Genomic DNA, 16591 nt, shown 5'->3' with positions numbered 1-16591 from the left:
TCATGACCCATGCTTTTCATGGAAAAGTCTTTCCTACATGGTCACTCCTACATATTCAGGAATGGTTTCTACAGGTGACTTAAAATTACCTATGTACAACTTGGTCAATTCCTACAGTTGCATCAGAAACAGCTGGGAGAGTCCTCAAATCTGTCAAATTCCCTGCTCAGGGAATCAATCAGCACATATAAGCCTAAAAATCATGTCTATGAACTAATCAATGCACAAAATCTCTAGGAATCTTTGGGATCAGTTGCTTTGTCATGAAGCAGGCATTGCAGTCATGGTCACAAGCTCCAGGCATGTCTTCTGGTCACAACACGGCAGGTAGCATAGAAAAAAGTAATGAAAATGCAACTGTGTTGATAGACAGGTAGCACATATTTATTTACATAAACTAGAAACAAACAAACAAACAAAAAATCTCTTTTTTTCCCTGAAGATGAATGGGGAAACTTTCAGGGTGTCTGTGATTTTCATGTGCTCCATAACTAAACAGGTTTGGCAGGTTTTCCTTTGCTTGCGCTAGTGTCATGTATCATACATTCAGCTCCTCCTCCAAAAGCCCTTGTTGTTAACCAAAACCATAAAACAGATGTCAGTGGGCTTTGGATAAGATGTTTATGTAGTTTAATGAAGTGAGCTTTCAGTTGCACTGAATCCAATAGGGTCTATGCATATAAAATGCTTCATTCCTGTACTTTGAAGCAGGGACTAGAACTAATGAGTAAATAGAGTATCTCTCAAAGTCAGGTTGGATGGGGTCCTGAGGAACTTGGTCTAGTAAAAGGTGTCCCTGCCCATGGCCAAGGAGTTGGAAATAGACGATCTTTAAGGTCTCTTCCTATCCAAACCATTCTATGATTCCATCAATTCTATCTAGCTCCTTCAATGAAAGCCAGGACTGTATTAGGTACCTAAACACCTTACACAGAGTATAAAGAACAGTTTAGTTTTCTACTTTTTCTTTCAAAGATGTTTCATGCACTAAAATAATCCACATGTAAGTGTCCCATGACATGAGTACAAACAAACGGAGGGCCAAAACCTACTAAAAGTACAAACACATTTCAAATACCTCTGTTGGGTGGAAGATGATGTTATCTATTCTGAAGTCTCCATGAATCAGGCTTTCTCCATTATCATCAGGTGGCAAGTTGTTTGCTAACCACTCAGCCAGCTTGTTCATGGCAGGAATATCTGTATGAGCAGCTGCATCATACTGCTTTTTCCAAGTTGATACCTAAAAAATACAAACACTCCAACAGATTTTTCAGTTGATTGACAAGTTTTTCAAGAGTACAAAATTTTGAAGCACATACTTCTGGGCTTTGGTTATCACCATGTTGCTTGAAAATTCAGTAAAACCCAGTATCTCTGCATTTGCAAATATGAACTATCAAAAGTTTAAATGAAGACTACATCTATTTCAATCCTATTTACATAGCCCAAATCTAGTGTTAGTCCAAAAGCAAATGCTTATCACTCCCTAAGTACAGCATTATAGAATCAATCTGAATGTAGTAGTGGCTTCAAAATGTGCACAATTAATTGAACTAAGTGAAGGTTTAATAGCTAAAATGTGATCATTAATAATTAACAATTTAGCTTGCAAATCAAATAAACATTCAAAGATCAGACAAAAAAGGAGAATGTTAAGAGCTGTACCTGTCTTTTGCAGTATCCTGGTCCTCTACCATATCCTTGGAGACCCAATGACTGTAAATCAAAGGAGTGCAACAGGGCCAGAGTTTCTATCATTGCAAGATACAGAGCAGAACGCTCTGCTGGGCCCACCTCAGGCAGAGAGATGTTTCGGAAAATGCGACCCTAGAAATACCATAAATCAGGTACTTGGTGGGATGTACACATCAGATGAAAAGAAGTAAAGCTATACATTACACAACCAAAAACAAATGCAGTGAACCAACACTCCCTATGCAATCAAAAATTCCTTCCTCAATTATTTTGTTTCTCACCCAGAGCCAATGAAGGGGTTCATGGTAAACCCAGGTCATTAGTCTATGGTGTATCTGTAGATGAAATTCTGAATTAGAGCACTCAATCCAGATACCCTCAAGTTTAAAAGTATCAGGAAAAACAATGTTTCTGTATTGTCCCTAAAAGCTAAATTGCAGAAAAAATACCAATCAAGACCCCGGGGAAAGGAGGGGCAGGCAGTGGAATGGGTGGGTTGTGGGTAAAAAGATTCAAATAATCCAAAGAAATTCACTTGTTTTTCTCCTTAAAAGCAGTTGAATACATTTAGAAGATGGGTTTGTTGTTCCATTTTCACAACTGTTAAAAAGGGAGCAGTGCTGACCATTGTAGAATGGACAGACCGTACATTTACATACTTAGAAATGTAAAATGTTTCTTCTAAAGGAATCACTTTGTTCTAATCAAAATTAGTAAAATTCTCCATCTTTGACGTAAGAAACGTGTTTCAAATTTTTCACAGCTCTTACATTCTATTACTCTTGATTTATGGTTTTTGTAAGAAGGTTAACCTAATCTTCAGAAAGTGGCCCACAAACTTACATTTCTAATTTCCCAGTGAACCTGGTGATAGAATGGAATGCTGTGAAGAGGAAAAGGCCTGAATTCAACTCCTCCTCCCACAGGATAAGAAAAAAAGACACAGTACAGCAGACTTATGCTCAAAATCACCAAAATCTAACAAAAAGTATATCAACTCAGCTACAGCACCCCCAGAGTGCAGACAGAGATATGCTGTGTTCTTTCTGAAACTAGTGTTCAAACTGGAATTCTGCTTTGTTTTCAAGAAAAGGTGATTTTATGTCAGTTCCTATCTTCAATACAGGCTCCAGGATGTCCAAAGATTCAGTTTACAGACAGAATTTTTTCCCTCTGATTTGTGTATGCTTTCCACAGAAGCAATATTGCCTCATTTCAAGATATCCTTCCAAGAGCTCAAACAAGAACAAGAGGTTAAATACTGTGCTAAAAAATTCAGCAAAGTGTGAAATAAGCCCTGGAGAAGCTGAAATCTGTGAGAATTACTGATAGCTAGCATTTCTTTAAAATATCAGAAGATTATTTATGCTCATATCACAATACTGTGCTGGGTAAGGCTCTAACAGAAAGGTTTTAGACAATTCAAAAGCAGCTTGTAGGAGGGAGAAGGAAAGAATCTCAAACTGAAGGACCAACCTTCACATGCTGCATTACATAAAACTCTGTTCCAATGATAGAAACATCACTGCAATACAAAAGGGGCTCAGGCACTGGAAACCCAGCTGAAAATAAGGCTTTCTGCACACGATATTCTCTGTCGACCTGAAGGAGACACAGAAATTTAGGTTCAATTAAAACCTCCCAAACATTAATGAGTACAGTGAATCCTCTTGAATGTTTAATTACATGTAGAGCACAAAACATAGCAAATAATCCAGCAACTCACTGCATTTCTGGACACATTCTTCAATGTGCTTGACCATCACATATAGACACTGTTCACCTGCAATACAAAGTGTATGGAGCTCAGTGAAGAACGTTACTTACCTTGTGTGCTCTAGGTAAAAGGGGACCATGGGGCTTCTTCCTGAGCACAAAAGCCTGCCCACCCTTCTCAAGGTAAAAGGTTGGGTTTGACTGGCCTGAGCTGCAAAGAGAAAGATTATAATTACTCAAAAATTCAAGTACCTACAAATTTGTAAACTTCTAACAGAAATGTGACTTGCAAAATGAAGTGTGACTTGACCTAAACAAAACGGCAAGATGGAGGAAAGCATCTTCTCCAGAGCTGTTTTGTGCTGTGGGTTTTTTTCAAATCTCAACTGAAACAGGCTGCCCAGAGCAGTTGTGGATGCCCCATCTCTGAAAGTATTCAAGCCCAGGCTGGATAGTGCTCTAAAACAACCTGGTCTAGAGAAAGGTGTCCCTGCCCATGATAAGGGAATTGGAACTAGATGATCTTTAAGGTCCCTTCCAGCCCAAACCACTCTATGATTCTATTCTATGATTATATTACTGATTCCAGTACCAAGCCCCTCTGTTTGACAGCCTGATTATCATGTCCAAAGATTATGCTTAAGGGACAGCCTATAGGAACTGTAAAATTTTAAAGGATGCATGTTCGAGTCATAAAGAAAATTAGGCATTTCAATCACATGTGTAAAAGAGAAGGAAAACACAGTTAAATCCTTCATAACACCTTGTCTATCATATTGCAATCAAACCCATTGATCCTTATTTTCCTCAAGGCTCTAAGTTAATATGCATGCTTTTCTCCCCTTATTCTGGTTACTTTTTAAGATGTATTCTGACATAGTTGAATAAATGATTAGACAGCTATTGGAAAATAAAAGTCAAATGAACTTTTGCCCTCATTCCTCTCATTACATTTCCATTCTCCCCAAAGTAGTTAGGGCATAGTTTGTAATAGTTTAAAAAGTTTATCTGACAAATACTCTGCCCAGAACAAAAGAAATTTAGGTCAGCTGAATCCCTAAACTGTAATTACAATTACAAGACAAAGTAAAAGCACAAATACTAACAAAATTTTAGGAGACTTTACTATTAGCTCTTCTCCTAAGGCGCCCCCTAAATTCTTCTCAGCTGAGGTACATAGGAAGATTAGGGAAGATTGAATGAATTAATGTTTTATATTTACATCAGAAGACAATGAAAAATTGTTCACTGTTGCTTAGTGATAGCATACATATGTTATGGTCATGACTACAAAGGAACGAATCCTTATTTTTGGAATAACTTTGCTTCTAATAGTTAGTTCCTGACATGAAGTTGTGCAGCCACACCACTGATTTGCTGGATGCAGATGAACTCAGTTCTCTCTGGAACAGAGGCTCCGGAGCCCGGGTGTAGCACCTCCTTGGCACACCGCATTATGCTCCGCGGGCAGTAACGGGAATATCGGCACACCTTTGCGCGGTTCCCTGTGGATTTGCTTACAAATAGTGACAGCCTAACGCTTTTACCATTGATTTCTTAAGCCATGTATGTGCTTCTGAACGTCACTATTTGATGTGCAATTGAAGATGGAGCAGATCAATTGCGATTTATGTCTAGGCAATGAAACAAGAGCGGGTGTACTCTGAGGACAGCGGTTAGTCCACCCAACACAGCCCGCCCACAGACAGCCACAGACTGAGCCTGCCAAAGGTCACTTCGGCCGCCACCGCGAACTTTGTATTCTCCAGCAGCTCAAGGGACGAGCTGTGACGTGCTTTTAATTGGAACAACTCAGAATGCATCTTAAAAATCCACTGATGGCTGCTGTCCGCCATCCCGACAGCAAAGGGCGCTACCCCTGACCACCTTCCCTGGCAGGCGGCAGCGAGCGGCTCCTCTGCTCGCCCCTACCCGGGCCAGGGGAGCGGCGGCTGCCCCGCCAGCTGAGCCAGCCACCTGTCACCAGTGTCACCTGTGTTACCTGTACTGCCTGACAGCCAGCGCGCCCGCGGGCTGCCGAGGGAAGCCGGGCAAGCGGCTGCTCAGGTACCGCTCCAGGCTGTCCTGGTCGAAGCGGTGCTGCTGCCGCACCGCGCTAGTGCCCGGCTCCGCCGCCATCCTCGCAGGCCGGTCACCCAGAGGCGCCTACGGTGCGCCAAGAAGAGCACTTCACCGCCCCCTGACTGTCGGCCCCTCTCGGAACACGACGCTCCCCAGCAAGCAAGTACCACCCCGGCGGCCACCGCCCCTCAGTCTCCTCCCTCAGAAGGCCCCGGGAAGGGCCGGCCCCGGGAAGGGCCGGCCCCGGGAAGGGCCGGCCCCGGGAAGGGCCGGCCCCGGGAAGGGCCGGCCCCGGGAAGGGCCGGCCCCGGGAAGGGCCGGCCCCGGGAAGGGCCGGCCCCGGGAAGGGCCGGCCCCGGGAAGGGCCGGCCCCGGGAAGGGCCGGCCCCGGGAAGGGCCGGCCCCGGCGCTTCCCGGCAGCTCCCGGGGCCGGGCACAGACGTGTCGCTGGCATGGCGGATCCCGGTCGGCTGGAGCGGCTGGAGCGGCGCGTGCGGGAGCTGGAGGAGGAGCTGGCCCGGGAGAGGCGCGGGCGGGGAGCGGCGCGGGCCCGCATCGACACCATGAGCCCCGAGGTGACGGACTCCAACCCCTACAGGTGCGCGGAGGGGCCGTGAGGGCTGCGGAGGGCTCTGTCAGGATGCGGAGGATGGGGAAGGAGGGCCGGGACGGTGGGTCTGGGTGAAGCGGGAGAGGCACGCGGAGGTGGAGGAGGCTCGGACCGGTGGGAATCTCAGGGATGGGGCTGGGTGTGCTCAGAAGGGTGTCGGGCAGTCCAGGAGGCGGGTGCTCCGTGCGGAGCAGGGCAGAGATGCTCTCGGATTTCCCACCTGGCTGGGCTGGCAGGGGTGGATGTCAGGGTTACTTTGTATTATCTTGCTTTACAGTACAGGCGGGGAGAGCGAAAGAGAGGAAATCTTGTGAGTTTTTCAGCTAGGTTGCTGATAAATGGGACAGGTATTACATGAGGTCTTATCCTCATTCCTCCAAATTGCCTATTTTAGAAGTTGGTTTATAGAATTGTTGAGCTTTAGAGACCCTTCCCCTTCTAGAGATCTGATGATTTTTTGGTTTTTGTTTTGTTGATTTGGGTTTGGTTTTATTTTTCCTCAGTACAAGTTGATATATGTACATTCATGAAAAATGCAACAGAGGTATAAAATGTTACTTTAAAATCCTTTCAGTTATCCTCAAAACCAGATAGTCCCTGTTATTTTTTTTTAATGTTACATTAATCTAATCAAGTCGATCAGAAAACAGTGCAAGTCTTCACTAGTTTGCTGCCATATGGTTCATTACCAAAAAAAGTGTCACCTTTCATTCTGTAAGTCAGGGATTCATTTAGAAAAATAGCTGTGTCCTCCTGATGCCATCGATATTACATGTACCAGAGGAATAGGTACATGAGTGCATGAGTTTCTGCAGGGTTAGGACTCTAGTGCAAATAGGAAAGCATCTACTCTGTCACTCAGAACGTACCTAGCTTGCAGTCACAACTGCAGTGGAAATAGCAGGCTTGACTTTATTGCTTGGTGAGGTTATTTCTAAAGCAGAAGTGATTTTAAGTACCTGAAAAGCAAAATTGTTGTTAGAAACATAAAGAACATTTTCTGTGTAATGTTGCATTTTTTTTTCTTCGTAGTCGCTTGATGGCGTTAAAAAGAATGGGAATTGTCAAAGACTATGAGGTAGGATTCTATCTGTAATGAAATATTGCTTGCATTTTTTCCCTGGGAGGACCACATTTGAGATACTGATCTGTATATTATTTCTTTCTACAGAAAATCCGTACCTTCACAGTTGCAGTAGTAGGCGTAGGGGGCGTTGGCAGTGTGACTGCTGAAATGCTGACAAGGTGTGGCATTGGTAAGGTAATGAGAGTTTTATTTATTCTTCAATATCTTTTAGTAGATTGACCAGTCCTCTTTGTAAAGTATTTGATTTGATTTCACCCTGTTGATCACCAAATAAAAAAATATTGTGAAGAAAGCACTCAAGAACAGCGCTTGTGTAAACACACATGAAGAGTATGTATTTTTCTTGCGCTGGTAAAACTGATTTATTTAGAACTTAATCCTGTATCATATGGATGATTTTTGTTTGGATGTTTGTCACTTCCATATGACCCCATCTCACTAATTTTCATGCTGGATTACTGCAAAAGGAAAACAAAATACAAAAAAAGGTGGGGGTATTTCACATAAGAGATAGTGTCTCATATGAACCAAGTTTATCTCATGCAATTGAAATGTCATAGTGGCATAGATGGCAAACAGATCCCTTTATCACAAACATTGGTTTGTCACATGGCAGCAAGTAGGGATGTGATAATAGATGTGATACTGTTCATCTAGGTTAATCAGTTTAATATTCTTAGTTTAGCTCAAATAAAGAGTTAACGTTTTATTGAGTAATTTTAATGACTTAACAGATTGGTTCAGTTTTCATGTCCTTATGATGTGAAATGATGATTCTTGTATGTGAACTGAATGGATCTCTGAGGGAGGGAGTTTGGTTGGGGGAGTTTTCTATGGCTTTGGTTTTAGAATTAATTTTGTTGTTCAAAATGCTTTGCCACAGTGCAGAGTCTCTGGAGATTCACACATGTTAAAACAATCTTTATTCTAGCTGCTTCTGTTTGATTATGACAAAGTGGAACTAGCAAACATGAACAGACTCTTCTTCCAACCTCATCAAGCTGGATTAAGTAAAGTACAAGCAGCAGAACACACTTTGAGGTATAACTTGGAGAAGTGGGTATCAAAATGTATTTAATGAGGATGCTGCTCCAGAAAAACCAATGTTTCACTCTTAATCATTTGCAAAGGAGCATGATCTAATTTGGGAATTTGAGTATGAAATATTTGTGGGGATGATTGATACTTCAAAGACATTTTTGTACTGGCCAATAAACCTTAATGTGAGTCTGCTTTTTAAGTATAGCCAGTTTTGCTCAGAAGTTTGGTATAAACGATGCCACTTCCATACGTTGCGGGTTTTTTTCTTATCTAATCTGAATTTTTGACAAATATGGGTGAATTCTAGAGTTCAGACTGGAAACTTAAGACTGTAGCAACACTTGTGAAGGTGGGAAGTAGAATGCAAATTATCATTGTATTCTTTATTACTGACTCCAATTATTTCCTCCATAAGGGACATTAATCCTGATGTTCAGTTTGAAGTACATAACTACAACATCACAACACTGGACAACTTTGAGCACTTCATGGATAGAATAAGGTAAAATCCTCCAACTTTATCATATTGCTGACTTCTGCTGATGTGTGGCTCTATACAGCCTCATGTCTTTCTTGTTGGGGCTCTTTTTCGATTTAATAACTTCCAATTGAAAACCTCTGGGAAACATATGTATATGAAGACATTCCTCCCTAGATGCGTCCTCTACAGCTGGCATTTATTTCTACTGTTACATAGTTATTTTTTATGAGTGCATCTTTAGATTTCCATCTAAAACACTAGGTTTTCCATTATGGAAAACAGATCAGATCATACCTTGAATGCTCTGTAGTAGTTTCAGGTATGGTTTATAGAATGAAGAAGAAAGTAGTTGTAAGTGGTTCTTACAGAGATCTGGAATAACTTACACCATTTGCAGTTTTGTTGTACAAAGACACAATTCTCTAATACTTTGTACTGTGAGTGCATACTATATAAAACAGTCTAAGATGTCCATATATTTAAATCCCAGGTTCAGCATGATATTGTTTCTACCTCAGATCTAAGATGCTGGTTGTATTCTGTACTGCATTTGCATAGCTTTTGTTAGAAATTCACTTTTCTTGGGCTTCTGTACTCTAAAGCAGCATTTTGATTGCCATGTTGGTATTTTGTTCTGCCAGAAATTTCATATAAACTTCTGATGCTTGTTTCAGTAATGGTGCACTGGAGGAAGGGAAGCCTGTGGATCTGGTTCTAAGCTGCGTGGACAATTTTGAAGCTCGCATGGCAATTAACACGGTAGGGCCACCAAAGGCATGAGCTTCTGGAAGTCCATTTTCTCCTATAAATAATGTTAGGAATTGTGGAAGTATAGAAAAGACAGGAACTAAAAAACAATCTCCTAAGAAATGTCCTCCTTGGCTTGAGAAATCTGAGCTTTTACTCAGTTCTTATCAACTTGTTTAATGTGTATACATATCACTGAAGACTTTAAAATTACTATCAGCTAATGGTTAGTAAAAGATTGAAGTGTCATAAACCCTGTCTTTTCAAATTACTCTGTTTATATAATGGTATTTTCAAAGGCTGGTATGCTAAATCTTAGAAACTTAAAGAATTTTCTATAGCTAATTGTATACTTTACATGACTTTTTGTATACTAAAAATGCTGTTTATTTAATCAAACTCTTTTTATTTATAGTAGCAGCCAGTGTAGGGTATATGCCAAATGTATGTTTTCTGTTACCCTTCAGTTGACTTGGTCCATAAATTGCAGGTAGGGAAGGCACACAGATACAGAATTATACAGAATTATATTCTGTAGTGTGCTGTAACTGGGTCACTAATATCTGTATTTGTTAAAACATCTCAGGTCCTCAGGAAAGCACAAAGGGCTGGCTGGCTTCATGAGGGCAACTTTAATTCTGATTTGTCCTTTGATAAATAATTTCTATCTCTTCATGTCCCTTTTTCTGACCCTAGCCTTTTTGCCTGAAAGCAGGGAGATGAATGTGTTTCATCACTCCCAATTTATCACATTTTTGGGTTCCTTTTCATTAGACTTCTGCATTGCTGACATGTGTGTTTATGTGTTTATAAGGCCTGCAATGAACTTGGACAAATCTGGATGGAGTCTGGAGTGAGTGAAAATGCAGTGTCAGGACACATCCAGCTGATCATACCTGGTGAATCTGCTTGTTTTGCGGTACGTGGTGCTCTGCTGAAATGCTCACTTGCCTTTCAGAGTGGGACTGGGAATGTGAAGATTAGTTGGCCTAGTGGGTGTGATCCTGGCACAGCTGATGCAGTACTTTAAAATTCTTTGTGATCTGTGGGATTTCTTGAACGCTTTTTTACAGTTTAATTTCTCTACTGCCCCTCAGTGTGCTCCTCCACTGGTAGTAGCTGCAAATATTGATGAGAAGACATTGAAACGAGAAGGAGTTTGTGCAGCCAGTCTTCCTACAACCATGGGTGTTGTGGCAGGAATGCTTGTACAAAATGTTCTCAAGTAAGTGACTGAGTTGTTGCTATTTGATGTGTACAGCAAAATATGAGAAAAAGACCCCTGAAGGAACATTTCATAATGACAGGTCTGGTTCTTGTCCATGTCTTGTTTCCTAATGGTATTGGCCACATTGAACAGGGCTGAAATACACATTGCTTGAATTTGAACTAGAGCCTTTCAGAGGTAAGAAACAGTTTCAGTGTTTACCAAAGAATTTCTGTTACTGCATACACATATGCACATTTTTTTCTTAGTTCTGCATTTAAACATGCTCTGATTTGACAGCATTAAGTTATACATAAAAAATGCTACAGCACTGACTTGTCTTTGAAATTTTGTACATGGAAAATAATTTACTTCTCTTGCCTGTAGCTGAGTTATTCTCACACACTACGAGAAGATGGGATTCTATATTGATGCAGTTATTCTGTTGTCAGCTGACTGCAGCATAACTGGTTTTAAGGCAATTACAGTGACTCTACAACTCCAGGAAAGTGTATTCTAAAGGTTGAGGAAAAATTATTCCTTGAACAACTGAAGTTATAGGTTTGCAGCTGCATTACAAGCTCCTTCTTTCTCTGTGTTTCTAGATACCTGTTAAATTTTGGTACTGTGAGTTATTACCTTGGTTACAATGCAATGCAGGATTTCTTCCCAACTATGTCTATGAAGCCAAACCCCCAATGTAGTGACCACAATTGCAGAAAACAGCAAGAAAATTATAAGGTAAAAATGGTTTGTGTTCATGGGTCAATTTTTTTATTTCCCTTTTCTTAGAGAACAAAGCAAGCTGCAAATCTATAGTAAAAGAAAGTGTTCGTTGCTACTCCACTTCGCAGCATTTGTCTTTAGTGGTTGCACATGTTTCTAAATATACAATATTTACCTTAAATTAAAGGGTAGGAAGAAAGGTTGAGGAATTATGTAGAAGAATATATTACTTAACTGAATGCAAACTATTCCGTCACTCGTGTTTCTGAGTGTTAATGGGTTTGGTGTTTTTCTGGACTCGGTGGTATTCTGTTTTTTTGCTCCTAAGCAGTCACCATTTAGAACTTTTTTATCTTACATATTGAAAGAAATGTGAATATCAGGCTTGATCTTCTTTGCTGTTATTGCAAATTGGACTATTAGATTTTGAGGGGTTTACTTTTTGTGTTTTCCCTCCAGAAAAAGGAAGCTGCAAGACCAAAAGAAGAAGTAATTGAAAAGGAAGAAGAAATAGTGCACGAAGAAAATGACTGGGGTAAGTCATTAACTGGAGACTAAATGATGTTCCCAATACTAAGATTCAATTTGAGGGAACACAGTTTAGGGTACATAGAATTCTTCTAGTGCCTACTTTTTGTAACTTACACAGTGTAATTACTGTTGGCTTTTCACAGGTTTTGAAAGTAATTTTACCACAACTTGATGATACGTTTCTAGTGCAATGTGCAGGTTTTAGTCTCAAAATGTAACTGCTGCTTCAATAAAATCTTTCTCAGAAGATGGTCTGAAGATGAGATATGAGAAAATGTATTAACTGCATATTCCTTTTAAATATACTGAAGAGCAGTTGTCATTTCCATAACCACTGTGCTGAGGCATCCTATGGATTTTTACACTCCTCTGAGGGTTTCAATTTAGAAGGAATTATCTTAAGGAACGGTAAAGGTGTTTTATTTAACCATTTTAACAATGGAGTGTTCTGCTTATTACATGCTATAGAAAATAATCTTATCTTACACTGAGAGAAGTGTCCTTATGGTTAAGTTTAAATGGTAAGGGCAAGGGAGAGATGCCGTTCTGGTTCAGAAGTTGCCTATATAGAATTATTTCATATATTGTAAAGGGAAAATATTTTGTATTGATATTAGAACGAAGTTGTTAAAGTCAAAGGTGTTTCTGCTTTAATTTTTTTCTGTTTTGGGGAAGTACCTGCACCTTTCCTATTACTGTGATAACTTGCTGATTGAAGATCTTTTTCTTCTAACTTTTAATGGAGTTCTTGTTTCCTTTTAATGCAAAGGCATTGAATTAGTATCAGAAATTTCTGAAGATGAGCTGAAGGCTGCATCTGGCCCAGTACCTGAGCTTCCTGAGGGAATTAGTGTAGCATATACTATCCCAGACAAGGTAACATATTTATTCTTTATGAGTTTTTGAAATCCACATTGTAGATTAAATGTATGATAACAGCCAGTTTGGTTACCCTTTAAACCTAAAACAAAATTCCATCTTAAACATTGAAACTTGACCTCAGTTCATTTGAGTATTCCTTTTTATGGTCCAGTTTTGTCTTCCTAGGAAAGATAGTTCTGTAAGTGTGGATGCTAGTCTGAATGCACTGCTGAGATGATAGGAATGCATTTGGGGGCTGGGGGAAGGACAGCAAATGTGAATTTCTAAGTTGGTGTTTTGGTGGCTAATTAATTTTTATCATATGTACCTTGTAAAAGCTGTATGTAGTCAAAGAGCAATGAGAGTACCTGGGGAACATAGAATCTGAATGTATTACAGTAAGAACATTCTAAGTCCTAGTCAAAATAGTTTACAATTGAAGTTTATAATCACTTAGGCCTAGTCTCACAACTGAGTGCCTGGTGCCAGGAAAATGTGCGGTGTAACAACAATAAAGCCAGTCTCTGGGGGTTTTTTGTTTACTTTTTTTGTTGACAACTTTTTCTTCTTCTTCCTAACAGGAAGATAATTTAATAACTGGGGAGACAGTAGCAGATTCTGAAGAAAGCTTAGAAGAACTCATGGCCAAAATGAGAAACATGTAGAAAAACAAATATTGACTACAACTTTCATGAATTTGGATGGACACTGGATTTTGAGAAGACCAGGCTTCTTGTTTTTTTTTCTTTTATCTCTGTTAAAGCCTACCTTTAGCTTTCTGATGAAACAGAACTGTTACAGAGGCAGGACGGACACAGACTTACATTGTTTATATTCTGTTTTCTCATCATGTCTTTATTAACAGAGCTGTGCTACTATAAATTTTAGTTTCTCAGCATTGCTAGTGTCCAGATATTCAGTGGCAAATAAAAGGACCTGGATAAACTAAAAAAGCAGGCACAGCACATTATATACCCTATCATGTGATGAGAATAGCCCAGAGATCAGGCCAAGGGAAAGATGAAATCTATTGGAGTGGACTGAGTAGGTGAAGGCCAGATGATAATGCCTCTCTCATGTTGCTGCTCTTGATTTTCCAGACACTTGTACTTGGTTGTCATTCATTGCTCTAAAGTCTTGGCATGGATCATGCTGTGGCTACTTTTTCTGAGTAATGAGAACATCTAAGCCTTTTCCTTTGCCTTAAATATCTGTGGAATGGAATTTTCTTTATCAATGTCTTACTAATGCTTGTCCTTAAACAGCTGCCTATGTTTTTTATGTGATGTTTTGAGTATACTGTAAGAAGGTGAAGTCTTTTGTTTGTATTACAGTAGCAGACTGCATATCAGCACGCCACTGCTTTGTCTGGCAGATGTTTTTCATGACAAAATTATGAGCGACATTGTAAAAAACTGGAGATTCTGTCTACCTTTTCAAAAGTCTCAATATTATATTTTTCTTGGTTACTGGAAGTTTAGCTATAATTCTGATCACTCCCAATCACATGAGTTATATTAAGGAACATAATTCTGAGTTTGCATAGAAAATCTTCTAAAATCAGTTGCTATAAATTTTTAGTTTTGCAAATATCTTCATTGGAGTAGCTCACCTATTGTATTTGTCTTAAAAACTACATTAGTACTGTCATAAAACTTTCTAAATGGCCACGTGTTAAATTGACCTGTAAATATTTGCATCCTGGAGTGCCAGTACCCTGCAGAACTGGAAGGATTAATTTTAAATATTTTAACTGCTGTGGGCATCTTATCCAGAACTTGGTAGTTATTTCAGCCTTTGCAGTATAATACAAATATTTCCAAGCTGGGCTCTTCAAAAAGCTTTTCCACAATGTGATGCAGCCAACACAGAGCCAGATGTAAATGGCAGTGGTAGTATCCCACTAAAGGGTAAAGAGACAGCAATATCAAGGTGGTGCTTCTGTTTCTTAGGGCAGCTGAACGATTACCTAGTTGCAGTTAGTTTAAAAAATGTTTTATTTCTGAACAAGGGTTACAAACTTCAAAATCAGTTTCCTCCACAGCTGACATCTTATTATATACATAAAGATCACCTCTGAAACGAGTGAGGGAGATTTTGGGTGGGTTTTGAGTGTGGGGCACGATACTGTAAAATCAAAGTGGCTTTTTTGGATTGAGTTCTGTTTTAGAGAAACCAGGTTTTAGAAATGAACTGCAAAGAAAGATAGGAAATAGAATAATGAGACCATTAAAAAGGTAGATACTTCAATCTGTGTTAGCTTGATCCAGCTTCAATTTACGTGTTACTTACATTTCTGTATGACTTTCACCTTTCTGTTGGGAACAATAAAAGTCAGGCACACAGCTGGCTCTGGAGATCCTGAGGCAAATGGCTGACCCATTTCTACTCAGTTCATCCTGACTCTTAACTATGTGGCTAACATGGCTGCTATCACAGCTTCTCAAGAGGCAACTTCATGTCCACTTTTATGAAGGAATTAATACACTTCTGTATGCCCTCTTAGCGAGTACACAAAATGGTTCCTGTGTTACTTTTAGATTTTCAACTTGTATATACTTTCAACTTATATAAGAAGAACTTGAAATAATCAGAAAATAAATAAAAGATGATTATATGTGTCAATGGTTAAAACTATTTAAAAATAAACAGCATCCAAAAAAGCAGCATTAAGGATTTTTTTTAATTAAAAAGATATTTACATGTATAATGTGCTCTAACTGTAAAACACAATAGATTATTTATTGCTTCCTTAGTTATGAACTAACAAATCAAAGTACATCGCCATGATTAAGTCCAGCTTTGTTTGTTTGTCAATCTTATAAAAGTGTTCAGTTTTTAGTGTCTCATGAACATTATTAAGATGTTGATATTCTGACAGTGTAATTAAATCTCCATTTAAACTGGTGACCCTCTGCTTTGAAGTGGAGTTCTATACAGAAGTATAATCTGGCACACCCCATATATATATAAATATATACAGATGGTTTTTCCTTGCTGTCCATGAGGCACAGCTCCATGGAAGCTGTTTTGTAAGCTTTCTTTGGGTTCACATGGTAGGCACGTGGATTCCTCACCCTCTTTGCTAAAGGATGATGGATGGTTGGGGTCTGCTACTTTTTAGGGACCAATTTTTTATTTTAATTTTTTTCTTATTCCAAAACCAGCCCTGCAGGGCTATGAGGAAGTTGGAGAGAAGCTCCAACTGGTCAATGGTCGGTGGAAAGAAGAGAATATTCTGTTCAATGGAAGAATTGTAACAGTACAGTAACATTAAGGATCTAGAAAGTAACTTCTTATTTAAACTAGGCACAGTAGGGGAAACTTTAGGAGAGGAAGATGCACCACTGTTAAAATCAGAACAGTCATAACAAGCTAGACCACACATCTGGTAATTCTTTAGAGGAATTACCAGGTCTAAGAACATCAGGCAACATGAACACACAAGTTGAGTAGGTTGAGGTTTTGGAGGATGGGGGTGTTTAGGTTAGTTCTGTTTGAAGTTTTTTTTTTTTTATGTTTGTCTGTTTTTCCTTTTGCCCCTCTTCTTAGTTGGTGACAATCCTGCAAAGAACCTTCCCATTTTCAAAACTTTTCAAGGTGGCTGAAATAAGGGTTTTACCACTCTGCTTTGCTCACAAACCCATTTTCTGAATAAGAGGAGAATATCCAGAGAGCTATTACAAAATGTCAACTCTTAGTGCTCTGTCATAACAACCTCAAGAGCTGTTTTTGTTTTCAACTACACCCTTATCTTAAAAATAAAATTTGAGTTGTATATTTGTGCTGTCAGTTTTATATACC

General features: G+C 39.6%; 2 protein-coding genes across 7 annotated transcripts in view; one reads left to right on the top strand and one right to left on the bottom strand.

The window, feature by feature from the left end:
• Window positions 1-5863, bottom strand: part of ACAD11 (acyl-CoA dehydrogenase family member 11) — a 29122-nt gene extending 23259 nt beyond the window's left edge. For 3 of the 5 annotated variants that reach the window (XR_015275865.1, XR_015275864.1, XR_002861152.2), the window contains exons 1-5: window positions 5417-5775; window positions 3526-3625; window positions 3175-3300; window positions 1669-1830; window positions 1079-1243 (exon numbers count right to left, since the gene is read on the bottom strand). Coding sequence is in view for 1 of the 5 variants with exons in the window: in XM_023919335.2 (XP_023775103.2) it covers window positions 1079-1243; window positions 1669-1830; window positions 3175-3300; window positions 3526-3625; window positions 5417-5553 (690 nt within the window). In the remaining 4 variants the exon portion in view is untranslated. Of the gene's footprint in view, window positions 1-1078; window positions 1244-1668; window positions 1831-3174; window positions 3301-3525; window positions 3626-5416 lie in introns of all 5 variants that reach the window. The other 2 variants (XR_015275863.1, XM_023919335.2) reach the window with 2 other exon arrangements.
• Window positions 5864-5874: 11 nt separating this feature from the next.
• UBA5 (ubiquitin like modifier activating enzyme 5) lies at window positions 5875-15697 on the top strand. 2 transcript variants are annotated; one of them, XM_023919337.2, is made up of 12 exons: window positions 5875-6094; window positions 7139-7184; window positions 7278-7367; window positions 8125-8234; window positions 8650-8736; window positions 9390-9474; window positions 10277-10381; window positions 10560-10687; window positions 11275-11410; window positions 11855-11930; window positions 12696-12802; window positions 13369-15697. In XM_023919337.2, exons 1-12 carry the CDS (start codon window positions 5949-5951, stop codon window positions 13450-13452), a joined length of 1200 nt encoding a protein of 399 aa, XP_023775105.1. In that variant the 5' UTR covers window positions 5875-5948; the 3' UTR covers window positions 13453-15697. The 2 variants fall into 2 exon arrangements, with proteins under 2 accessions (XP_023775105.1, XP_023775106.1); XM_023919338.2 differs by lacking the exons at window positions 5875-6094; window positions 7139-7184 and having other exon boundaries at window positions 7281-7362.
• The last annotated feature ends 894 nt before the right edge of the window (window positions 15698-16591 follow it).

Source organism: Cyanistes caeruleus, chromosome 1, assembly GCF_971803275.1.
Source record: "Cyanistes caeruleus chromosome 1, bCyaCae1.hap1.1, whole genome shotgun sequence".
Taxonomy (NCBI): Eukaryota; Metazoa; Chordata; class Aves; order Passeriformes; family Paridae; genus Cyanistes; species Cyanistes caeruleus.
The sequence above is the reverse complement of the archived record's forward strand: the minus strand, read 5'-3'. Positions and strand labels throughout refer to the sequence as shown.

Coding starts and splice junctions, on each gene's coding strand:
- UBA5 (XM_023919337.2), top strand. CDS start 5,949: ATGGCGGATCCCGGTCGGCTGGAGCGGCTGGAGCGGCGCGTGCGGGAG. Junction 7,368..8,124: donor CAAGGTGTGGCATTGGTAAG/GTAATGAGAGTT, acceptor TCTTTATTCTAG/CTGCTTCTGTTTGATTATGA. Junction 8,737..9,389: donor CACTTCATGGATAGAATAAG/GTAAAATCCTCC, acceptor TGCTTGTTTCAG/TAATGGTGCACTGGAGGAAG.